This window comes from Chiroxiphia lanceolata, chromosome 2, assembly GCF_009829145.1.
Source record: "Chiroxiphia lanceolata isolate bChiLan1 chromosome 2, bChiLan1.pri, whole genome shotgun sequence".
Classification (NCBI taxonomy): domain Eukaryota; kingdom Metazoa; phylum Chordata; class Aves; order Passeriformes; family Pipridae; genus Chiroxiphia; species Chiroxiphia lanceolata.
This window is the reverse complement of record NC_045638.1, coordinates 27,715,054-27,741,592: the sequence shown is the minus strand read 5'-3', so window position 1 is coordinate 27,741,592 and position 26,539 is coordinate 27,715,054. Positions and strand designations below refer to the sequence as shown.

The 26,539-nt window shown below is 43.7% G+C and overlaps 2 protein-coding genes across 2 annotated transcripts in view; both read left to right on the top strand.

Moving 5' to 3' along the window:
- Positions 1-7,275: 7,275 nt before the first annotated feature.
- Positions 7,276-7,644, top strand: LOC116782067 (E3 ubiquitin-protein ligase SH3RF3-like; the record flags this gene model as incomplete). Its single annotated transcript, XM_032678132.1, has 1 exon — positions 7,276-7,644. A coding segment is annotated over exon 1 (333 nt), but the record flags the coding sequence as incomplete, so codon positions are not given.
- Position 7,645: 1 nt separating this feature from the next.
- Positions 7,646-26,539, top strand: part of LOC116783088 (E3 ubiquitin-protein ligase SH3RF3-like) — a 250,742-nt gene continuing 231,848 nt past the window's right edge. The window contains exon 1 of the mRNA XM_032680351.1: positions 7,646-7,707. The gene's annotated coding sequence lies outside the window, so the exon portion shown is untranslated. The remainder of the gene's footprint in view (positions 7,708-26,539) is intronic.

Here is a 26,539-nt window from a genome sequence, read left to right as displayed (position 1 = left end):
TGACTAAAATTGGAAGCATTAACCATCCCCAGCTGAACACGGCCCAGTCTCTACGAGGGCACACAAATGCAAGAAATATAGATGTCAAGTGTAAGTTTACTGGTAACTTGGCCTTTGAAAGCAATTGCAACACAGGAATATTAAACAGCTAATTTTAAATTCTTAAAAATCTGGAAATTTGAAATGTATGGGTTAACCATAGCAATCTCTTCTTATTCCCCACAAAGGATTCCTCTAAAACAACTGGACAGGTGTTTCATTAGTGGTAGGACAGTGATGAAATAGCTTGTCCACTTTTTCTTGTGACAAGAAAATCTAACAGTGGAATAACCATGATGCTGTACCTGGGCCTCTGCTAGTTGGTTGACCTGACTGCAGCCATGTAGCTTTGCCAACTGAGGCATGTTCTCCTTGCAGCTGTGCTGTATCTGCAGTGAAGTACCACAAGAAGGGACTGTGGTGGGTTGACCCTGTCTGGATGCCAGGTGTCCACCAAAGCTGCGCTGTCAATCCCCTCCTTAGCTGGACAGGGTAGAGAAAATATAATGAAAGTTTCATGGGTCGAGATAAGGGCAGGGAGAGATCACTCACCAGTTACCATCATGGACAAAACAGACTCGACTTGAGGAAATTAATTGAATCTAATACCAATCAAATCAGAGTAGGATAATGAGAAATAAAATCAAATCTTAAAAACACCTTCCTCTCACCTTTCCCTTCTTCCCCTATTTTCTACCTCCCCTCTTCCAGTGGTGCAGGGGGACAGGGAATGGAGGCTGCAGTCATTTCATCACACATTGTCTTTGCTGCTCCTTCCTCCTTAGAGGAAGGACTCCTCACGCTCTTCCTTGATCCAGTGTGAGGTCCGTGCCATGGGAGACAGTCCTCATGAATTTCTCCAATGTGAGTCCTTCTCATGGGCTGGAGTTCTCTCCAAACTGCTCCAGCATGGGTGGACTGCTTCCACAGGGTGCAGTCTTTCAGGAAAAGACTGCTCCAGCATGGGGCTCCCATGGGGTCACAAGTCCTTCCATCAAGCCTGCTTCAGTGTGGACTCGTCTCTCCACAGGTCCTGCCAGAAGCCTGCTCCAGCACAGGCTTCTCATGGCTTCACAGCCTCTTTCAGGCTGTGAAGACCCCACCTGTTCTGGTGTGGGGTCCTCCAGGGGCCGTAAGTGGACATGTTCTCCACTGTGGACCACCATGGACTGGAGGGGGACAGCCTATCTCTCCATGGTCTTCACCACAGGCTGCAGGGGAATCTCAGCTCTGGCACCTGGAGTACCTCTTGCCCCTCCTTCTTCACTGACCTTTGTGTCTGCAGGGCTGTAGCTCTCACATACTCTCAACCTTCTATCCATATGTAGTTGCCCAGGGTTCTCCCCTCACCCCCTTCTTAAATATGTTATCCCAAAGGTGCTATCGCCCTCACCTTGGTCAGCAGCAGGTCCATCTTGGAGCCAGCTGACATTAAAAAAGCTGGCTTCATGAGACACAGGGGAAGCTTCTAGCAGCCTCTCACAGAAGCCACACCTGTAGCCCCACTGCTACCAAAATCTGGCCATGCAAACCCAATACAGAGACTCTGTCAGATATCCTCAGAATGCTGTCGATTTTATGTGTGAATTAGTGGGAAGAAATCAACTAACTGGAAAAAGCATTTTGATAAATGGAGTAAATTAATTAATCATTAATTGAATTATCTTTTTCTCAATTTTTAAGAAAAATATGCCTTGCCAAGTGTAGAAAATGTTATCAAATTTATGATCAATGAAGAAGATAAAAGAAATAGAATGTGTGTTTTTATCATCTTACAAAACTGTAACTGACTCCTAGAGAGGGCATGACCTGAAGAAGTTCTTCAGGACTAGAATAGTATTCCTCTTCAGCCTTTGATGCCATCAAGCTCATTTCCACAAAAATTAAAAACTCCTTGCATCATTTATGTCAAATCTACTGCAAAGAAGGTAGTCTCATAAATGCTCAAGGTCCAAAAAAAAAGTTACAGTTAAAAGCTGAAGTTTTAATTCTATAAAAGCCCAAGATGCACCTTGAAAGCCAGGCCAAAGGAATGTTCTACAATCTCACTGGAAGGGCAGTGGCCTTGCCAGAAGGGCTGGATGTGTAGTAAGAGCTCCACAACAGATAACAACTGGTCTGCCTCTGTCCAAATCTTTAAAAAAAAATCCCAAACTACCAGGAATGTGATAAAACTTGCCAGAAAACTGCAGTGGTTTGATAGGCTGTCATGCTGAGGCTGGCAACAAACAGCATGTATTCTCAGAGGAAGTGCCATTTTAATTCATAAATTAATTGAAACAAAACCACAATATAATACAGTAATTTTCCTAATGTATAGAGTTTTAACATTTATCTGTCATTTTTATGGTCAAAATTTTTTGTTTACTTTTTTTTCCTGAGTTCTTTTTTTGCCTGGATGAGTTTCATAAAGACACACTGATTATACAGGCAAGGTACAAGGGAGGGGACAGAAGAGCCAGCCAGGGCTGTTAGGGAAGATAAGGCAGGACAGCTGCAGAGCCTGCCTGAACATTTGCTCCCATTCCACTGCACTATTAAACACATACCTTTCTGACCTGTGGCCTACATGACCAGCATGCACTTAAAGAGATAGCAGAGGTACCTGCATGTCCTCCTCTTTTTCCTGCTTTCAATATTGTGGTTAAACACAAAGTGAGCAAATATTTTCTCCTCAATGTTAAAATACTGTCAAGAGAAATTTAAGTAACATGTCCTTCTTAACTAATCTTCTAACTTGGCATTGAAAAAAATCCAGAGTCCAAATGAATGGATTTTCTGTGACTGTCTTATATGGGGGAATCTCAGATGCACTCTCCAGACCTTGATGAGTAGGCTGTCACACATATGTTGCCAGGACAGGTATTGTAACAGCCTATGTACTTTGGGGCAGTGGTCTTGCTGTTGCTTCCATAAGAATTTTCAGTCACTGATTCTGAACAATCTGGTTTTTTCCAGGTAACAGAGAGGTTACCCTCTCTATGCATGACAAAAAACCCCTAAGTGGAGTTATTGCTAGGTTTCTACAATGGAGGTGAATGTATATGTAGATAGATGGATGGATGAATAGAGATCTTGATCCAAAATTTCATCTCCAGCCAAAGGAGCAGAGAGAAGATCCCATCGTCAAACTTGTTCATTTTGAACAAGTATTACCATGGTCTGAAATCTGATATTTTTTGCTAGATATACCAGATTGTTTAGGTCAAATAAAAGGAAGAAAAGACAGAGCTGACAAGTTCCCCTCCTTCCCTTTGTTTATTATTAATATAACTCACTTCAGAAGTCCAAGAATGCTTTAAGTTTTTGAATCTAAATATAAATAAAGTAGGTAATGGAAGCATAACTGAATGATCATTTAAACATACAGAGAAAATGCAATAGTAAAAATAAACTGCTGTGCATTGCACCACAAGTTTAAATATGTTGAATTGTTATAAAATAATAATGCCTACCATTCTTATAATACTTTCCAGGTTTGGAAAGAATCATACAAATAAGATGTATTCATTGTTATTTAGTAGGCAAATGTTTCCTAGCTGTGCAAACTGAATAGCTATTGTGCTGTAGACCCTTAAAAGCAGAGCAAGCATAGAGGGAAGAATTGAGAATAATTTCTGTATAATCAAATCCCATTTGGTAGAAGACTGCTAAAGAGTTAGGCATTTTCAAGAGGAGCATGCAAATACATGAAGGCAAAGCTGAAGGTGTAATGTCCACATACTGTCCCCAGAAAATGCCTTTGAAACCAACATAGATAAAGCTACAGACAGCAAAATCTATCAGTCTCTCCTGATCTGAACTAAATAGCAACCAGAATCATGCAGGGAAAAGAATCAAGAAAACAGAAGACACTTTTTTATTCTTAATTGAGACACTAATCTAGTACATTATTGTAATTTAAGGGCAACTAGAAATGAAGTCTTGGAATGCTTCAATATCACTCTGCTCTCCTGCAACAATATTTCACTTTTTGAGTGTCTTCTTGTCTCCAGATACTCTTCACTGTTTTCATCCACCATGCAAGGGAAGCCACTTCCACATCCTGAAACAGAAGTTGCCGACCAGCTACGTCCTCAGACACATTCACCAAGGAATGTGTGGCAAAATGTGCAGCCACATCCCTGTGTGTAAAGCAATCTGTAGCTGGATGTTTTGGCAGATGAGACAGGGAAATTAATAAAAGTCACATTTGTTTAAAGTAAAGCAAAACCTGTTACATCATCTTTATCTTTTTCTATTTCTTTCCATGTGTTTTATCTCAGGCTTCTGACCATTTCATCGTTTTTTTATTTCCAAACTTAATACTCTGATTATTTCCTAATATTTAATGTGATATTTCCCATGATCTCTTTGGAAAGAAGAAAAGTATATGTGATGATTTTTTTCTTTCATTTCCTTCAGGCCTGGCCTAATTCTCATTTAGGCCCAGGTACAAGGAGGCACACAAACCCACACTGAACTTTTAAGTGTGAAAATATTTCTCCTGGCACCAAAGGCTCTTCAAACACTCAGGAGGTGTTTTTTTCTAGTTGGAGCCCAAATCACAAGCCTGTCCCTCCTTTTTATAGAAGTGTGCTTTTATTGTGTCTAGTTTGTTTTCTAGTCCTCTGTGTAATTTCTGTGTAAACCTTTCTCTCTCTTAATCTTCGCCTCCCTTCGTTTTTCATTGCCGCTTTTACTTCTCATGTCCCATTTTCCCTCTTGTTCTCTAGTTCCCCATTTCCTCCATCTTCCTCAGTGTCTCTCAGCAACTCCCTCCCTCACCTGCGGTCCTCTGGGGTGGTTTGAGAGCTCCCTCACCTCCCTGCCCTTGCAAGGATCTGCTTTAGCTTTGCTTCTGCTTCTCTGTGGTGGCAACCAGCTCCTGCTTAAGAAGGTGTTTAAGAGGGTGCTTTCCATGTAGATTACAGCACACTCTAATTTTGTGTTAGCAATTTCTTCTATTGAATAATAAATGCTTTGCACATCTGCACCTTTTTTTAGCTGTCTCAGTATCAAGGCACCTTCACATCATTTTTGGATGCTGGCTCTCCAGAATGTTTCTCCTGGTTTGGGAAACTGTAACTAGGCAACTCTGGGAAACCTGGTGACAGGTGGTTTGGCTGTAAACCCTGGAGCAACCAGAAGGCAAGAGGCATAAAACGTGCTGCCCCTCTAGTCAGTGGAGGCATACTGGTGTGTAACAGAGCACTTTTGGCTTATATGTTTTGACAGTGATATTTAAGTTTTCACTTCTGAAGGAAGGAATCTGAGGTGTTGAAACAATTATACCTTTCATTTCAGATTTTCCAGCATTTCCCTGTCCTTGCTGAAGCAATGCCTTTTGTCGTTAAAGGTTCTCCACTATTCCTTTTTTTTAAATTAACAGTTTTACTACAGAGAAAGGTCCTTGATACTGTATTCCACATTTCTCCAGGCATTGGTATAATTTATAGTTTAAAACTATCGAGTTTGGTATTTCTTTCTGAAAGGGCATAGGTTAGATTACTGGACATTACTCAGCAACAAATAATGATCTGAGTTCTGTATCAGGAGCTTTTCTTTGGCTTTGCACTTATTCCTTCTCTTCTAGACTAACACGAGCAGCAAGAGATTCATGGTTTTCACACACTGAAATTTAGTAAATTTTCCTATACAGTGTCTAGATTACCTTTATCACAACAGGTTCATCTTGCTGTATGCATTGGAAAAGTCATAAATCTGACAGAAAGGTTTTGTGCTACCATCCTGACACGGCTCTCACAAAAAGCCAATTTGAAAAGTGTCACTTAAGAGAGTGATAGGAGGGCGTCTGCAAGCACTTGGATTGCAAACCCCAGTTCCAAAAGTGCTCAGGCACAGTTATATAAGAAAGCTTGGGTTAGGGGTTGGACCACAAATGAAAAATCTCTTCAGTAAGATTATGATGTATTTCAGTCGTAGTTTCTAGCTTAAGTAGGGCCCTTAATCATATTAATGGTCAAAAGTTAGCCAAAAAGGGAGTATTCAAATGAAATTTATATGAAGAATAGGGCTTCTCCTGCAGCTTCTCTAAGGGAAGATCTGTGCATAGTTCACACGTGCAAGTGGCTGCATCTCATAGTTTTAAATCTCCCGTGGTTAGTATACACCATGGATGTGTAACTCCAAAATGCCAGGGTCTCGCCCCTTCCAGCAGGGCCTGAACACCAGCTCACACGGGACCCGGGCGCATCCTGCTGCACCTTTCGGGACGCAGGTACCGGCTGCAGATTGGGCGGCACCGGGGCGAGCTCGGGCACAGGACATCCGGCCGGCAGAGGAGGCGCGACGCTCGCTCCTATTTTCACCTTTCCAGCTCCCGTAGGGGTTGAGTATGATACAATAGCGATTATACGATACAATATACGATCATTTGGGGACCCCCCGAAGCACCCGGGTGGGACGGGGGGGGTGATGCGCCGTGTCCCCGCGTCCGCCAGGGGGCGCCGCGCCGCCAGGGATGGCAGGTTCGCGAACCCGGGTCCGCTCCCGGCCCGCGGGACGAGCGGCGCTGCCGCGGGGATGCTGAGCCCGCCGGCCCCCGCCCGCCCGGACACCGCCGCCGCTCCCCGCGGCGCGCCCGGACAGGCCCCCACGGGCTCCCTTCCGCTCCCGCCAGGGTGTCCTTGGCTTCTCCGAGGAGTCTCCTCCGCCTGCCCCCGCCTGTCCGGGATCCTCCGCCGGGAGGAGGAGGAGGGAGTAGCGGCGGCGGCGGAAAGCGGGCTGCGAGCCCTGCTGGGTCGGGTTACAGGGAGCCACGGAGCGGCGGCGAGGCGGCGGGACGGGCGGGGACCGCCTGCGGGGCGGCCGCCGTGCCGCCGGCGCCCCCCCAGGGCTCCCCATCGCTCCCCGCCCCGCGCGGAGGCGCGGCGGGCGCCTCGCCGGGCCCCGCTGCAGCTGCCGAGCCGCGCCGGACAGCGAGAGAGGGCGCGGGCAGGCAGGTGGCCTCCTCCTGAACCGCTCCGCTCCCCGCCGCTGGCATCCCCGCCGCGCCGCACGGCGCTGGGCAGCGTCGCCCAGGCAGCTCCCGGGGTCGCCACCGCCGCCCGCCGCCGGGGGCAGCCCCGCCGCCCCGATGGCCCCCGCCGCCCCGCCGCCGCCCCTCCCTCGCCGCCGCCGGCCGCGGCGGCCCTAGGGGCGTCGGGGCCGTGCGCTGCCCCGCGGAGGGGAGGCGGAGGCGGCGGCGGCGGCGGGGCGGGGGCGGAGGCGGAGGCGAGGGGGCGGTGGAGCGGTAGCGGAGCGGCGGCGGAGCGGGAGCCGGCGGCGGCGATGGACGAGTCGTCGCTGCTGGACCTGCTGGAGTGCTCCGTGTGCCTAGAGCGTCTGGACACCACGGCCAAGGTGCTGCCGTGCCAGCACACCTTCTGTCGCCGCTGTCTGGAGAGCATCGTCAGCTCCCGCCACGAGCTGCGCTGCCCCGAGTGCCGCATCCTGGTGGGCTGCGGCGTGGACGAGCTACCCGCTAACATCCTCCTCGTCCGCCTCCTAGACGGCATCCGGCAGCGGCCCCGCGCCGCCGGGGGCGCCAGCGGCAGCCCCAGCACCGCGGCCCCCACGTACCCCCAGCCCGCCGCCGCTCCCAGCGCCGTCGCCGCCGCCGCCGCCTCGGCCGCCGCCAGCCTGCGGGAGCTGGCTGCCGCCAGCCGCAGCGCCCTGCTGGGAAAGGTGGGTGCCGGGCCGGGGCCGGGCGTGCCGGGGGAGCGCGGCCGGGCGTGCGCGGGTTCCCGGTGTGCCGCCGGGACGTCCTGCGGGCGGCGGGGGCTGTGTGCCCGCGGGGCTCCGGACGGGCGCCGCCCTTCGGACTTGCGGCCGGCGATTGCGGTCCCCCCTCGATCTAGCGATGGGAGGCTCGGCCGGGGATGTCCTCAAAGTGCTCCGGGCGACCGCTGGCGGCGGGAGTGGCCGGGACAGCTGCCGCACCGACGGGCCCCAGGGCCGCCCCCGGTGTAGCAGAGCCGGACTTGCTCTCGGTGTTATGAACCAGAGTGCCTCGAAAGCCCTTTTATCCGGCGTGTCTGGCTGCGCCAGGTGCCTGTCAGGTGCGGGCAGGAGCTGGCTCCCACCCTCGCGCAGCCTGGAGAGGGGAAGGTGGTAAGAACGCTCGGCCGATCCCGTCCCGGCGCGTTCCTCGCACGCCTGAGTTTCACCCTCCGCTCCTGGGGCTCTGCCGGTGCGGTCAGAGCCACACAGAGGAGCCCTCCTGACAGCTGGAACGGAGTGGGGTTTGAAGCTGAAACTTCCCCTCCCAAGGGAACATAATTTCGTTTTTATGTATAAGGTGTGTGATTTATCGAAGGCAACTACTGCAGCATATGCATTTTATTTTTTTAACTCTGCAGTCGAGTGCCCGATCTAGCGCCCTTTAAAATCCATGGCAGAGGTTTCATTGGCTCAGAGGGGACAAGATCAGTTTCTCCCAGTGTTCTGTATTACCGTTTAATTCGATATGATAAAATTTACTATTAGACCCCTTCAGGAGAATTTGCAATGGAGATACTTAAGACTGTGAACTTCATCTTACTTCTAACGTCATATATATACTGGATATGTTTAGTTGCCTTTGATCTTTCCCGAAATCCGCTTGAGCTGTAGTTTAGTTTACAGGCTTTTGATTTGGAAAGGTCAATGCAAAGATTCCTTGCGAGATTGTACTGCTGTAGTAAATTTTTCAATTATTTTTTTTTTCTGAGAGAAATGAATAGACCTGTACCAGTGTTTTGAAATTTTGCTACAGGAAATGATGGCAAATGCCATAAATTTTCCATAAAATTCAGTTTTGGAGTTTGAAGTGAAATATGTTTGGCAATATTTCTGGAAGAGTAGATCCTTTATTGTTGAGCTGTAGTCTTCAATGAGCATCAGGTATTCAATAATGATTTGTCCAATTTAAAGAAGAAAGGCAATGGGATTCTGGCCTCTGCTTTTTCGGTTGTTTTTCAGCTAAACTTCGTGCTGCAGCTTCATCACAGCAGACAACTCCTGTCTTTTTGATTTTCTCCACTCCAAAAAGGGAAGTTTGCACTCAATAGGTAGTTTAAAGTACAATGTCCCACAGTCTAGTTTGAAGTTCAGGTAGGTCTTCTCCTGTGGGAGGCAGGCTCTGCTTATTACACCTGCAGTGTTCATGTTACTGGGACAGGGTCTTGCACCCTGACCAGGCTTTTGTGATCATCCAACAAGAAGACAATCTCTGGTTATCACAGAGATCCTCTTTAAATCCTAGTCAAGCTTGGATATTACAGGAGGGTGCGAATGAAAGGAAATGCTTGATGCGGAAAGTTATTTGCAAATTTTTAGGGAAGTTGAGTTTTCATTATTTTACCATAAATTGGCAGGCTTTTAAGAAGTCACTTCCCTACCCATTATTGCAGATATCATGTAGTAAGTAAAAGCACATTGCATTCTATCATTTTCTGGCTTTGACTGAATAGCACTTTGGTGAACATCGTCAGTTCTGTTTCTGTGAGGGTTGTTACCCATCTGAATTTGACAGAAAGCAAAGTTCCATGACCTGAGAATTACATTTTGGCTTTTATAGTTAACAACTGCAATTCCTTTCTCTTTGCTGGGGTTAATGGGTGATTCTGGAGTGGTGGGTCTGCTGGGACAGAGTGGGTCTGTGAAACTGTTTGCTTGGCCTTTTGACTGATGGCACAATTTTATCCTGGAAATCAATGCAATGTGCTTGATCCTTACAAGGTTCATTACAGTGAAAGAAAGTCTGAACTAATCTGCTTTTAAAAAAAGCAGCAGGGGAGAATAATCCTCCTTGGAGCTGCTGATACAGCTGATTGCTGAGCAGTCCTGGAGACAAGAGTGCAGAACCTCTCTTTGAACTAAACAATAGATGGTAAAATCCAGGCTAGAATCAGGCTTTTTGAGGTTGATACAGAAGAGCAGAATTGCGTCCCTTTCTCTCTTACACTGGTCTTTGACAGCTCAGCTGCTTTGAAGAGAGTGGAGGTGATTCTTTCTAATACGCACACACACACACACATATATATATATATATATTTCAGAAATTGCTGTAGATTTGCTGCCTGGGGCTTAAATGCAAATTACACTATTTTACTAATTAATACCTTTCATTTTAGGTAATGCAGTATGTAAAATGGGACATACCATTATGAGCTTTCTGGTTAGGAAGGAAACTGCTAATTGTGAAGTGTAATGGCAGAGAGCCAAGGTCACTTCTATCAGACTTTCAGTCTTGCCAAGATCCTTGGGCTGATATGTTAGAATCACACCAGGGATCTGTTTCTGCGAGAGTTTTAATTAACCTTAGAAGACAGAGCAGGGTCAGGCCCTGTGTTGCTATAATGCCTGCGTTTTGCTTCTGCACTTTATACTTTGGGGAAGTCTTCTTTGCATAGATGGCATTTTCTAAAATCAGCAAATGTTGTTTATCACTTTGGAAAAACTCTGGGGGGGTTGTATTTCTTTATTAGATCTCTGGTTTTTCTTTTCCTGTAGTTTATCACAAACTTGGTTTATTCAGACTGCCAAAAGTCAATATGAGAGGGTCTGAGCTGGGGATGAACTGGCACTGGTGCTGCTCGTAAAATTGTCCAAGACTGTCCTTCAGAAACACTACTGAAATCCTGGAGGTGTTTTGAGATATGTGGTATACATCTTCAGTATGAGAGATCTGGAAGTGGTGCATACCTACTAATACATGCTTTAACAGTGTTTGGGATTCTGTTGATATATAATGGTATGTGACCTTTGGTAAGCCAGTTAGTGACCCGGTGCCTCTGTTTTAGCCTGTAAAAAACATAGTCATTTTCTGAATGGTATAGCATATTTTGAGATGTTCACATTAAAGCTGCTGTGTAAATGCAGAGTATGGTATTAGACATTATAAAAGGGTCCGAGTGCTGAAAGAGCACACTGGAAAAATGAAGGAAAGGAAATCCAACAACTGTGTGCTCCCCCCAGGGAATAGAGCAGGAGGCTAAGAGTGGTTTATAATGGTAGGCGCATTACACACAAGGTTATAATTTATTGGCTCCTCTGTTTCCATTACCACTGTCGAATTGCTTGGGGAATTCAGGTTCTGTCAAAGTAAATGGCATTGTTGGGGCATTATGGTAAATCTGCCTTCTTTACTGAGTGTGGTGTTTGGGTTTTTATTTAACAATTATTGCAGTTTATAACTTTTTTTTTCAGCAATTCACAAGTTCTAATAGCCAGCTAAATGCATGCAAGTCTTTAGTAATTTCCTCCTGAACCAGGCGTCTTAAACTCCAGATGCGGTGCTTATTACTTGCTTGCTCGTAATACAAACTGAGAACTACATTTGCATGAAAAAGAAACAACCTAGAAAAACAAAACATGTCTCTACTTTTTCCCAGAGGAGAAAGCATGGCCAAAGTGATGGATAGACATGTGGTATGTTACCAGATGGGGTTATAGGTAACAGTGGAGAGTAAGGAAAATGATGTGTCAGCATGCTTGAGTGAAGTGACGGATGGGCTGCGCTCCCCTGTGTTGCACTGGATGCTTCTCCCATGTATCAGTTTTGCAGAGCTATTTCAGTGTTTCAGGTGGAAAGCTACCATTTGCTAGCCCTTGGCTTCACGTAAGTTTTGCAAGCAGAGGGAGCAATGCTAATTTGCTATATAGGCTTTTCAGCTGCTCTGTAGAAATTCTCCAAAAGAGACATTTCTTACATTTTTTGTAAGAGTCTTGCCTTATCCTAGATTGGTTACAGTGGATTAAACATGAGTAGATCTCGCAGTTTTTCTTCACCACTGTGTTTCTTTCCTTCTTGGATACATTGTCTATCAGGTAAAGATCCCACCCTGAGTTACACAAGAGGAAGCAGATGGAGTCTGATGTTTATATGCATTTATGTATATTACAGCAGCAGTGGATTGTGTAGGGGACACACTTTGGCAGAGGAGACTCTTCAACTTGGCTTTTTAATGGTTGAATTTGCACAGACAGGAGTGCCATTCAGCAGCATGCCATGTACATAGACCCATGGATTTACCTTACTTTTGTTCATTCTTGCTGATTTATTTGCTTCTCATGGCGTAGTTTGGCTGGTCAGTACCTGAACTTTGTCATAAAGCCATGCAAAAAGGAATGATGTTCCATATGTCAAAGGTTCTTATCTTGGGGATTTTTTTTTTGTCTGGCAGATGGCTAAAAATGTGTTTTGACACAGGAGATTAACTACCATACTAAAGGGTATTGTGAAAAATATAACCAAGAGTATTTAAAACCCCAGCAATTGAAGCTGTCTTCACAGAAGTGAGTGAGCGTAGGAGAGGGGATTGCTGAGGGGCTGCATCAGAAAAATTCATCATTCTGAACTCTTACATTTTTCAGAAAATGTGCTATTTGCAGGTATTATCTTCACGTCCATTATATTTTCCAGAAACTGAGTATTTTCACTCATCTTTGAGTGATGATGTTACCTTCTTACTTGCAAACTAGAAAATCGCATGATGGACCTGATGGGACCAAAGTGTGCCAGTATTGACAGTGAACTACTTCTTCTGGATTGAGATGGCCAGCAGTGGCTCAGTCACATGTAAAAAAGTCATGGGGCAGTGGAGAGGGCTTTGTGCCACTAGCCCTACACCCTCCCTGTTAGTTTATGTCAGTGTGACATGCCTCTGTGGGACTCCTCTTGATGTCAAATGTGAATGCTAAGTTTAATCCCTGCACGTCATCCTTCTGAATGATTCATGATGAAAGCTGGTAATGCTTAGGATGTGCCCATGTTTGGTAGCTGGTTACTCAAAGGCAGATGGATAGGCTTGCTTGACTCAGCCCTAAAAATCTTGTGCACGTTTTAACCCTGGCAACTTTTGCCCGCCTCCCCTAAATCTCTGCTGTTTGCTCTTTGGGAAGATGGTGCTGCTGTGGTTTTAAAGCACATGCAGAACGTGCTGACAAACTGAATGAACTTTCCAAGCTTCACATTTCCCAGCTGAAAACTTGTCCCAGTAGTGCTCACCCACCCTCAGGTGCTTCTCAGTCTTCAGAAGGATGTTGCCCTACAAACACAGATTTATTACTAAAGAGGCTAGGATTTGGGGAGATTAAAAAGCACTGCTTGTATACGCTGAAGCTACGATGGTTGTTTTCTGCCATTGAATAGGGTTTGGCAGAGATGCTGCACCTTATTTGCAGGGAGTGTCGGTGCAGGGATGCAGTGATGTGTGCTGTGTATGGGCTGTAACAGTACACTGTATTCCTTGTTTCTAATCTTATCAGTTCATGTTCAGGCAGACTCCTGGTGCTGGCTGGGTGCCCAACAGGTCAGACTGGCTTCAGGCACTGGCTGTTAATGCTGGGTGCGTGTACTTGCAGGTCAGGGGGAGGCTATGCGTGCTCTTTCTAGACAAAGCTGTGTCCATGCGATCAATAAGCTGCCACATAAAATGCTACAACAATATTTTATTTATGCCATGGAGGATTTTTTTCTCTAGGAAGGTATTTTCTTACAGTATAGAGTTATTTTTGTCTGCTGTCTCATAATTTTAGGTTAATAATCCCATTAGAGTTTCAAGTTGAAAAGTTTATCTGGGTACTTCTTGAGTTTTGCACTGTTGTATTTATACTGTCCCTTCTAATGTCACTGTTCTGTTCAGTATTTCATACTGTTTCTGTTAAGAAGCACTGCTTAAATTTCAGATAAAAACCATAGTTCCTTCTTGCACTACAGTAACCTACCTGTATATATCTTTGACTGTGGGATGCCACTTTCTTTTGAAGTCGTAGATCACTCTTAGAAGCCTTTCCTTGAGCTTTAGAAGGCATTATAACTAATATTTCACTCTGATTGATGTCTTTAAGCATTGCAACATTGTAATTGCTGACCTCTACAGCACTGGATTCATTCAGTGTTCAGGGAATTTGTGACTTCTGCAGACCAAAACAGCTCAGGATGCACGCGGTTTCAGCTTCACTCATCACATATCAAGCTGAATTTTTGCAAGCATTTTCAATATGGTCTTATTAAAATCTGATATTTTACAACAGGTTTTCCCAATCTGGGGTAAGCTGTCATGAGAAGAACCCAAGATTAGTTCTAATAAGACATGAGAGCCTGGACAAAGATAAACTACAGGATTTGAGAAAGCTGCATGACCCTGGCCTTGCCCAGCTCCCACAGCAGCTGTGCTTCTGCAGCTGGGGAGGGAGTGATGGGGAAATACAGTGCCAGCTGAAAGCTACCTATTTATCCCTAGTCTTGCACCAAACCAAACTGCTTCTGGTGATAGAAGTGTCTTGCATGGAGCATACTGATACTTTGGCTGGAAAGTTACTGGTTTGACCATTATGCAAAAGAAAAAAAAAAAAGGGAAGAGTTAAAAAAATGAGAAAAATTTCTTTCTAGTGCATCATGCAGATGGGCCTGGGAACAGGTTCTCCCCATTTACCAGCCCCATATCTCTTTCTTCTGCCAGTTTGGATCCCTCTGACAGCTTGAGCCGTGCCTTTTCATGACTGTACAGGGTGGCGGGGGGATTGCTGATGTGCTAGTTTTACTCACTTGGCTCTGGTACCATCTTCCTCAGCAGTAATGTTAAACTTGTTACCTCCTCTTTGTGGTAAGTTTTGCTCATGTTGCTAGAGCATTGCTGAAAAGCCTTTAAAATTGTTTGAATAGCTTTTAAAAAACCCCAGAGCATGTACCTAATAATTTAATCTCATTGTCATTGTATGTAATTTGAACATTTTTATTTGGTTAGAAAGAATAAACATTAATTTAGTGATATGTGTACATGAGATGCCTCTTAGTTCAGGGGAAGAACAGAAGGAGGGAATATTACTTTTGGTGTTAAAAAGACATTTTGTTTTCAAAAACAGAGAGAAAAATGTAAAACATCTGGAATCAAGAGCACTTTCTGCCCATTCTTTTAAGCATAACTTCCAGTGGTTCCACAGAATTTGCTGCGCACTGGGGTCACCTGTGAACTCAGGCAGTGGGCAGGTGAATATCTGCCCAAAGGAGCTGATGGAGCTGTACCTCTCCGCTGCCCCTCTTCTGTGGGTCACCGGAAGGACTTGGCACTGTGCTCAGTCTTCCACATCTGCAGGGCCAGCTATTGAGGGGTTAAATAGTGAAAACCACAGTGGGGTTTGTCTTATAACTGTCTTCTGGCAGTTTCAAAGCATGGCTTAGCCCCTGTTGAAGTTTGGCTTCTTGTCCCGTCAGAGTGGTTGGGATTTTTGGTGCGACTGGTCTGTTTGCATGTAGCTGATGGAGGGCAGGAGTTTCTGGGGGACGCATGTCCTCATGAGTGCTGTAAAGCTGTTTCTGCAGCAGCTCTTCATCTTGTCCTGCTTTGGAAACAGGAAGGCTTAGCTGTCTGTTTCACAGCACTGGGTGCCAGGAGAGGGAAGGCTGTGGGATTCACTAATTAAAAAAAGAGAGAGATGGAACTGTTTTCTTTCCCTGTAGTGTTTGCATAATATAATTTGACTCAGGAATGCTGGGGAATTTTTGTCTGCTTGCAGTGGTGATGGGACAAAGGTGCAAAACCCTTTCCTGCTTTGTGGCATTCAGCCTCATTTTGTTTTGAAGATACCTTAAGGATTTGTGGTAGGGAGGAATTTGTCCCTTGTGTTGGCTGTCAGCAGGAATGTGATTTATCAGACAAGTGAAACTAATGCTGTATATGGTTCAAGAGTGCCTTTCTCTGCACAAAAATGGTGTTTGTTGAGAAGAGGTTGCTTCTTAGTCAATGCTTAGAGTGTGTTTCTGCTGCTACAGCACCAGGCATGAGAATCTGATTATTCAGGCAAGTTAGCATTAATTTTTTTTTCCAAGTTTTTTAAAGATCTGATCCAAACCAATATGAATTTGCCACTGCTAATTTTAGAATGGTCTGCTTGCATGAGATAACAAATCCCAGTTTTACTCTAAAGACAAAGTATTGTAACAGAAGGCTGGCAAGATTGTTATCGAAATGCTAATGATCATTTCTCCTACAGTCTCAGTTATTTTCAGAAGGAAGACTAGAATAGACACATAATCTGAATAATATTGATTTTAATATGTATTACTGTCTCATTAAGCTGTTACAGTCTTTCCCTTTCTGCACAAAGGTTCATTAATTGCTGCAGTTGATGTATCATTAAAGTGGGTTTAGGTGCAAGAGGTTAGAGGGAAAGAGAAATCTAAAATATTGACTGTGCAGTTGTGGATGGATTTTGGGTAAAGATATTGTGGTCCTAACCAAACGAAGGGGACGCTGCTGTGTTTGTTGTGCTGCCTCCTGATTGCCTTCTGCACAACAGCCAAGAAATCAGCCATACAGAGGCACTATCATATTTACTTTCCCAAATTATCATTTCAGTAAATATTATTGAACATGTTTATTTGTGGGTTAATTTCAGGATAATTCAAATCAAAAACTCCTCTGTGAGTTACTATAAAAAGACATAATTTTATGAATTTACTTTTAAATTTCTAATTTAATTTTGAACCAGTTCTTAGCAGGCTGCCTCTTTATTGGCTGCCTTCATATGTGTTTTGAAATGCTTTTATTGCAGCTTGTACCAGGTTTGCAATATTGTCATCCTTATAAGCAAATCAATACATTTTAATTTCCAGTAACAGTAATAATTTATGAATTTGTAATTATTTTAATGCAGTAAAGTAGAATGAATTAGAAGGAAGTAGAAGGAAGGTTTTGTTTTGATTGATTGTGTTTTAATTGACTTAACATTTATTTTTCTGTAAATTAGACACACACAAATATATGTATATATGTGTAATATATATATCTCCCTGAATGTATATTTTTTTGCCAGAAAGGCCTGTTCCTTGTGTTCTTTTCATGTCCATATCCATTTCAGAGGGGCCCTCTGGTGGTCTAGTGGTTAGGATGCGGCGCTTTCACCGCCGCGGCCCGGGTTCGGGTCCCGGTCAGAGGAGTCCCCCGGGTAGATGGAGCTCGTTAGCCCTGTAAGGCCATCCATCTAAGAGAAGGTCACTCTAAAACAAACCTACGTCCTGAGGACCTCACTGCCACTGTCCAAGCTTGCTCGGCCCCGGCAGATGAACCTTAGGATTAAAGGGTGGGCTCAGCTCAGCGCACACTGTGTCTCACCTAAAAAATCCACTGCGCAGGCTCGAAGGGCAAAGACCCTTCCCAAATCTTCGTTCACGAAGACTGGCCATATTATCCATTTCAGTAAACTGTGCATTATTGTCTTGTGTGCCAGACATGGGTGTATGTTCTGTCATGGCACAGTGGCTGGTCCTGCTGCATCTCTGGACGCGTGCCCAGGATGACCCCCATGTTGGAGCACGTGTCCTTGAGGGATCATGCACAACCTCCTCTTGCACCCCAAAAATACATATCTGTGCTTGTTGTGTGTGGGAGAAGGGATGTCCAGCAAGGGACTGGCTGGAGAGGAGGCAGGGGAATAGGTAACAGCCTGCTGCAAGGCACCTGTCACTTGAGGATGCCGAGACTTCTTGTGTTGGGCTCTTCTGATTGTCACTGCCGAGCTGACTTGTGATTTTGTGCTAAAATGTCATGAGATGAGACTCAGAAATAGCACAGGCTTTCCTGGCAGAAGTGTGGGCTACAGCACGTTGAGTGGGCAGGATGCATCAGTGCCGGGGCTGCTACTCCTTGGCCAGCTCTATGTGGGGAGGGTGCAGCAATGTGGAAGAGGCAGGCGAGGATGGCTTTGAGTTCAGTCCAGAGCATCTTGCATTTCAGCCAAGAGTTTTTTTGTGGAGATCCTTATTCATTCGCATACTTTCTTTCTAAAACAAAATAATGAAAACCCCTTGGAGAATACAGTCATGCACGTGCGTCATAAAGTACAGTAAAATAATAGTTGACAACCATGAGATGAAATTTTTTTGCTTATTCTCTTCTGCTTATAGGTAATCCTGGTGTTAGATCATAGTGGAAAACATTTGATTATTTATATTTCACAGTCATGCAGCAATGCAAAATCTGAACCAATCACACCTTTTTTAATAATCAGTAAATTATTTTCTAAAGGAAAATATGGTACCTTTGATCTATATTGCAGAAAGGAATATTTATTTTTTCCTAGCTGGGGTTTTATTGGTTCTTTTGATGAGTACAAGAACTCCTTTTATATGCAGTCCGAATCACTTTTATCTGAGTGTATATTTTCATGGTGGTCACTACTATTAAAAATAATTCAGCACACTTTAAAGAAGGGGCTGTGTAGGTTCCAGCATCTGTGATAATATTGTTCAGCCAGGGAGAGGTAATTTTGTGCTAATTAACAAACAAAAACTCAACAGCCAGGGTTGAATGGTCATCTCTCACTCATCCCTGGCTTCTGTTTTCTAAGCAGGTGGTGGCCCATGTGAAGAGTAGTCAAAGCAGTGTCCTGCCCATGAACATGGGAGGAGAATTCAGGGTGCACAGAGGTGACAATAAAAGGGGCACAGTATGGAGGAGAAGAGGGGATGTTTCCAATGGATGATGTTCTTCAATTCTTCGTAGTTCTTTGTTTTTCAGCAAATTTCATCAAATGAGGCTTAAAAATTCCAGGAGATATTCCATTTATTCCAACCTCCTTAATATGTTTTGGCTTTTTGTTAATTAGATTTCATACAAAATAGAAGTTTAAATTCTGCCATTCTCAAGTGAAAGGATGAGAGGGAATGACCTTAGTTTTACCAGGAGAGGTTCAGATATTTGAAAAAAAATTTTCACTGGAAGTGGTTAGGCATTGGAGTTGTCCAGAAAGGTGATGAGGTCACCATCTCTGGAAGTGTTCAAGAGGCATCTGGATGTGTCATTTGGGAATATAGTTTAAGGGTGATTATGGTGGTGCTGGGTTGATGCTTAGACTAAATCATCTTGAAGATCTCATCCAGCCTTGGTGATTCTGTGATTCTCTCAGTGATACCACTGTTGCAGAGGTGGGTAGTTTCTGCACTAGGATACTGCCCTGTCGGAGGGGCCTTTCTTCTTTTTAATTTAGTCACTTGAGAATGAATTCATCTGGTAATGAAAATTGTGATGAAAGTGGGTGGGTTTTTATAGGATCTTGGATGTAGGAGAAGCTGTTTCATTTAATGCTATCCATTGCTATCGGAGGGAAACTTTTTGTTGGTACGGGGGCTGGGGTTAAGAGTCTGAGCTCACATTTAAAATGAGAGATAGCAGGAAACTGGATGGAGTTGAGGTTCCTCAACTGATCTGGTGCTTTTGATGAACATGTGCTTCTTTAATGAGTCAACTCATGACTTAGAGGTTTCGTTTAGTGATGCCAGTTCACTGAATAAGTGATTCCTGTTCAGTGCTGGTGAAATAAATAGAAGCCAAATGCTGAGCGAAGACTGTGGTCAGTCTGAAATTGTCTCATTAGTGTGTAAACTCAGTGCAACTGGCAGCAAGCAGATAAAGACCAGAATGAATCTCAAGTAAAACAATGTGTTGCTTTGGGGTTTTTTTGTTGTTTTTTTTCCTTCCCTGAAGAGTTTAAAAGAACATTAAAAGATACCTCTATAGTGATATTTCACTTTTTGATGTCATGTAGCTGCAGACTCAAGAAAGTAATAGCATGGCTGGATCCTGACCATTGTACTGTTCAGTATCCAAGCTGTTTAGTAGCTTTGTCTGAATGAGCTTCAAATAAACACCGCTTTGGTTTTTGTGGCTTTTTTGAGTAATTAATGAAGGAATGTGAGTAATCTGCTACTTGGCAGATCTGCTCTTTAGGACTCTGACTCAGTTTGGTGGGAGGTGTGAGAAATCACTACTGTAGTAAGTAGCAACATCGTAGCACCTCAATAGAGCCATTTTTGAGAGTGTTGCTGGAAGGCAATAGTCTCCTTCCTAGGAAGAAAAGCTCGAGAAATGTCATTCAAATACCTTTGCTTCACTGACCTGGAGCAAATATTATTCAAGATAATGGTTTGCACTGATGGAGTCCTTGTATTACTTCATTGTAGTTCTGTCAGGTGTAACAATTTTCTGATCTGCATGCCATGAATAGATTTGCTTTTTCCCTTGTATTTCATGTGCTTGCTTTCTTTGCACATGCAAGAAGCAAAAGGGAACAATTTTACCAGTACTGAAGGTCTCACATGGAGGCTGTGGCCCCATCACCATGTTACCCATGGGTTCAGGCCCTGGAGGGCTTTTGTTGTTTCTCCCTTTGGGGCATGGAAAGATGTGTTGTGTTTCCACTCAGGCTTGATGGGAGGTGACAGCCCAGGAAACCCCTATGGCCCACTCTGTGTCCCTGTGGTCCCATGCTGCCAGTGCTCCCTGCCACTTACAGCTGCCTGGGCAGCAGCAGGTCAGATGTCCCCATTGCCATCACCCCTATGATCCCTTGACATTATCTCTGCCCCATTGCCATCACCCCTTTGTCTCAAGATCCCCCTGCATGGGGCAGCAGACAGCCTGTGGTGCAGAACTGCTTCTGAGCAACTCCAGATGCTCCCTACCCATTTTGCATGTGAGCAGCATTGGAGCAGAGGAGGACCAAATTAATGGTCAATGTTCAAGTGGAGATCAGCAACATGTGGTATTACTTAGGCTTCTTGATAGGGACCAGTACTGTTCAATATCTTATTAATAACATAGACAGTGGGATTGAGTGAACCCTTGGAAAGTTTGCTGATACCACCTCATGTCAAGTGGTGCCATTGATATGATTGAGGGAAGGGATGCCATCAAGAGGGACCATGACAGTTTTAAGGAGTGGGCCCATGTGAATCTCATGAAGTTCAGCCAGGCCAAGTGCAAGGTTTTGCATGTCTAGCAACCACCACTATCACTACAGACTGGGCTACAAATGGACTGAGAACCACTCTGCCAAGAAGGACTTAAGGATACCGGTGGATGAAAAGCTGGATGTGAGCTGGCAATGTGTACTTGCAATCCAGAAAGTCAACCATGTCCTGGCCTGCATCAAAAGAAGCATGACCAGCAGGTTGAGGGAGGTCATTCTGCCCCTCTGGTTCGCTCTTGTGAGACCCCACCTTGAGTACTGTGTCCAGCTCTGGGGTGCCCTGTACAAGACCTGTTAGTGTGGGTTCAGAGGAGGGCTGGAACACCACACCACAGACTGAGAGACTTGGGGTTCTTCAGCCTGTAGAAGAGAAGGCCCCAAGGACACATTGTTAAAGCCTTCCAGTACCTAAAAGGGGCGTATAAGAAAGATATATTGAGGTTTTTTTTTTTTACCAGGGCCTGTAGTGATAGGACAAGGGTGGATTTAAATTAGATGTAAGGAACAAATTCTTTACTATGAGGGGTGATGAGACGCTGGAACAGGCTGCCCAGAGAAGTTGTGGATGCCACATCCCTGGAAATGTTTAAGGCCAGGTTAGATGGGGCCCTGAGCAACCTGGTCTACTGGAAGGTGTCCCTCTCCATGGCAGGGGGGTCGAAGCTATATGATCTTTGAAGATCCCTTCCATCCCAAACCATTATGTGATTCCATGACTCTAAGACCAGAGAACGGGCACAGGAAATAGGATGTGGCAGACACAGCTACAGACAGTGAAAAGCAAATATTGTAAAATGCATGTCTGTGTGTTTTGTGAGGTTACACAATGTTAGTTGACATCTCTACTCTTGATTCTTTAAACATCTTGATGCAGTATGAAGACGCCACAAGGTAAATTGCATTTTTGTGCTGAAGGGTTTCTTTGGGTATAGTGCTTCGAAATTGAATACAGAATTGAATAAAAATGGAGTCATTCTCTTATCTGTATTCCATCACGACTTTGCTGGAGGAATTCTTTTGATTTGCAGAAAAGCTTATAGTGGAAAAATCGTTTGACATTCATAACAAGGGTAGTCTCATCTTTAATAGATTGTTTAAATTTTGCAATAAGGGTGTTGTTTTTCTGAACAATAGTAGTAAATTCTTGACCTTATGTTACCAGTTCTTCAGTAAACAAAAGTATCTTTAGTTTATGTTTCTTAACTCCACAGAATTCTTTAGAGGAAACAGTAAATATCAGTGCTCCCTTTGTGGATGAGAAGTTAAAACACATCCAAAGTGACCTACCACCAACACAGCAGAACCAGGGAGTGATCACACGCCTCCAGACTGGAACACTGTGCTGTTGTGACACTTGATGCACTCAAGCTCTTGTCATCACCCTCGTGTTTGTAAGAAGCGTGACAGACATTTCACACCAGATTTTCTTCTGGGTAAAGAGCTTTGATGAGTTTCACCTCGTTTGCTGTGTGGTACAGCTCCACTTGGCCTGTATCCAAGTTTAGTCACGTTAGTTACTGAAATTATTTTTCTGTTCTATTTCCTAGTATTAAGTTGCTGTAAAATTAATTGGAAAACTACTATTATGTACCCTGTTTCTTTCTTTTGTCTTCACATTCTGAGTCTTTTTTGTTTGCATGTGTTTATTTTTTCCTTTATTTTCTCTTCTGTTGCATCTATGAAGCTTTTGTTCTCAATTTTCATGTCATTTGACATATGAGAAGCCAAATAAAATATTTTACTTTTCTGCTTCAAGTTAAGAAACAGTTTTTATGCTGAACAATAACTGTATTACAAGGAATCCTGATGTGCCCTCAATGCCATTACAATATGTTGAATAAAAGGTAATTTAATGGAAACAGCAGAGCATTTGAAAGTTCACTGCATGAAAATTGGATTTTTGCCTTTTATTATTTACATTGTACCTTATTCATATTTAAGGCCACAGGGATTATCATCCTTCTTAATGGCTTTATTTAATAAAGACTTTGCATTTCACAGTATAGGATCTAGCACAGGCTTCAATCTGTTATCAGGATTTCAATTAACTAGCTTTAGCTTCAGTTGACCTATAAATCCGATAAATATATCTAAATAATTAATTTGCTTTCACTGGCTGACAGTGGCTACTTTTACATAGAGCTGCTAAATACTTAGCTGCTGAATGGTACAACCATGCTCATAACTTGCTTTTATTATTATTTCTAAAGATGACATATGTCTATTAAAGTGACTGGCTACACGAGGACCAGTGTCTCAAAGTAGAAGACCTTGTAGAGGAGCTGTAGTTATGGCTGAGGACCATTGCTGCTGGGCTTCAAGTGCACTCGGAATTTTGGGAGGAGAGGTTAGGAACAGGTGGATGTCATGGATCAACACATGCCTGAACTGGCATGAAGGATTTTGCATTATCCTTTGATCTTGGCTGTGTATGTTGTGAACCAAGGTTTGAACATAGCTGGTTCCTGGATGGAAGAGTGGTGATGTAGAAGTCTGAAGGAAATCCTGTTGCTCTTACATTTGGGTCTTTATTTCACCTATGCAGAATCATGCATCTATGGTAACTTTGAAGTCAAGGTTGGGTTTTTTTAAGTGCATTTAAATCTTCTTGCTAAGTATGCTAAACAAATAATGATGTTAACAATTTCTGCTGCACTCTTTTGGGTGTTGAGAGAGACTGAGATTTTATTTTAAGTGAGCCTGATAAGCAGACAGGCTTGAAAAAGGGGGCCTCAAAAGCACAGAGATAGGGTCTAGCACTTTCCATATTTCCTCTTGTAAATTTTTTCTCTTCACACCAAAATATTGATACCCTGAAGTAAGGAATCGGTCTCATGCCAAGCACTGAGGACAGACAATCAGTTTGGTGGGACTCATGCAGCATGAACATACAGCCAGCCAAGACACCTATGAGAAGTACCACCCTTGCCCCAGAACAGAGCAGCAGTCAGTACCTTGCAGCTGCCGGCAGCAGCACATTTGTGCCAGCCCTTCAGAGGTGCAGACGAGTGCACTCGGTGATTCACGTAAGAGCAGCAGGATGGCATACAATCCTGGCGGCTGCGGAAAAGTGCTGTCGATCTGAGATTCCTGGTCTTTTCTAAGTTATTCCTCCTGGCTTGTGTCCTGAGGAGGGAAGATTTGAAACCTTCAGGGACCCACAAAGACCAGGATGCGGGTCACATTTAAAATGCTTAAGTTGCAATTCCTAAAGCTTTAAAAATATTTTTTACCTATCAGTGCATGATTAACTGAGTTTATGTACTCAAAGAGAAATGTAACGTTTATTAAACATACTTCATTTAGACATTTTTGGCATTTGGTATGCAAAGATTATGCATTTTTCCCAGGAGTTATGCTAATTATTTCAGCATGATAACTTTAATTTTGAAAGGGCTTTTCTTTGCTAAAGGGAGGGTTATATGTGCATGTGTACAAGGAGAACTTTAATTAAAATTTCTGTTCTCCATTTTTTCAGGAGTTTAAAATGTACTTTCTCTGTGAGTCAAAAAGACTGCTTATATTTATAGGGCTCAAAGGGTTAATGTGTGAAAATGAACACATTCAACGTTCTATTACTGACAGCTCCATTGTGTTGGCAAAGGAAAAAGATGAAAAACAGCCTCAATTTACTTCTCTTGCTAAACAGTATTTTGTTCTGTGTTGTTAGAAGAAATCATTCCATATCTGGAGAACATGGAAAACATGGAAATCATGATGCTGTCTCTGCTGACCTTAATATAACTTTATTTTTAACTATTTCTTTCCTGGCCTCCCTGAAAGGCTTGAAATAGAAACCACTTTATTTTTCTGAGGAAGGTCTGAGAATTTGAAACGTGATTCTCATTTTTGGTACCTACTGCAACAGATAAAATAGGGGGGAGTTCTCTTAATGTTTGTCCATACATCTGGACACTGGGAAACTGATGCTCTCAGATACATATGCCATGGAACAATAGGGCATGTTCCATAAGTTTTCAAAATATTAATAATTTGGTACATTTGATTTAGCCATGGTATAGGAGATTGTTGCCAGTGTTAGAGAATTAATGAATAAACTGGGGGGGGCCACAAGAGGGGAAGGCAAGACAAGAGTTTGTGTCAAAGCTCAATCTATTTCTTGTAGGTTCTTACAAGTTCTTCTGAAAACTTGCTCTATGAATTTGAATGGAAAAGGAGAAACCCTAAAAAAAATCAGTTTCTTTCCTCATAATAGATATTGTTGTTTAGTAAAAATATAACTGCTATAAATCAGTACTTGTCCGGAGTAAACTCCACCCATGGAGTACACAGTCCTCCAGGGAACCCAGAAGAAGGGACACCAGGGTAGTTTCTCTCCTTGAAGCCTATAATGAAGGATGCTGTAATCATTTCCTGGGAGACATTCAACTGTGCCTGCACCGCCCTCTCCTGTTGCAATCCTCCCAGAAAAGTCAGGAGGGAATAAGTCCCTCTGCTGCTGCAGCTGTCTCAGGTTTCCTTTGGTGGTGCTCTTGATGGGGTTGTCACCTGTCCCTCTGAAAGGGTTAGGATTTGCCACCCAGAAGTTATTTACTGAACCAGTAGGCCTTAAATATCATGCACATGAGCAATACAGGTCCAAAGAAACCACATCATTGGAAACTCCTCGTCTGCTAACCACCATCTGGCAAGCAGCTCCTGTAACAACAAGAAAAGCAAATACGGAAGAATATAAATGTTTTGATTCAGGAGCTGTATTATCCTTTGAAGTTTGATAGCAAGGGGTCAGTCTATTAAGAAGGAAACTTTGGTCTCACTTTAACTCACTGCCTCAGTGAACCTTTGTTTTGTTATTTTAATTTAATATAAAACTCTGCTATTTTAACCTTAAAAATAACCAGTGTTACTGATAGAAAATTGTCTGCTAAGACAGATTCATCTGTAGCTAATATGAAGACTCTATTGCTCCTTCTGTACAAGACATGTACATCTTTCTTTTGGGTGCTTGTGATCAATCTGGTTTTCTGCTATTTGCCAGTGGAAAGGCCCTGGCTCATTTCTTTCTTGTGAATCATGTTTTGATTGTCTCATTTCCTACTGAAGTGAGTAAAGTTGATCTGCACATATACAAACTGTAACTTCACACATACCTTTGCTAAGCTGCAATGCATATTAATAAAATTTCGAAAATTATCTTCTACTATGAGCTTATTTAATGCATTAAAGCCCTATAAATGAGTTAAGAATAAATGATGGGGTTATCCACATTCACTACTTCCTATGAGATGCATTTATATGAAGGATTGGAAGGAGGAGGTAACATACCCTGGGTTTTTAGCCAGCCAGGTTGTGGGCGGGGGGACCAGGACTTGTGGGAGCATTAAAGAACATGCAAACTTGGTAGGATGCAAACAGCCAAAAGGGTCCTTAAGAGGGACCTGTAAAGAACTACTGAAAAAAGGCTAGAAATGCAGCTGACCTGCCTCACATATGAAGAGTGTGTCCCTGCACATTGCTGGTAGATCACAGAATCACGGACTGTTTGAGGTTGTCAGGGACCTCTAGAGAACACCTAGTCCAAACTCCCTGCTCCCCTGCCACCAGCTGATCAGGAACATAAAGTGAGGTATTGAACAGCACATGAGTGCAACAGAGACTGTGCCAGGTCATGGCAATGAAGACAGTGGCTTCAGAATTAAGCAGTCCTTAAAACTGTAAACCTGTTGTTCTTCCATTGTTAGGAGTCGCACCCCTCTTTGTTAATCTTTAAAGAATGCTTTTTCTTGATTGGGTGTGTGTTTTAATGTTCATATCTGTGCTATAA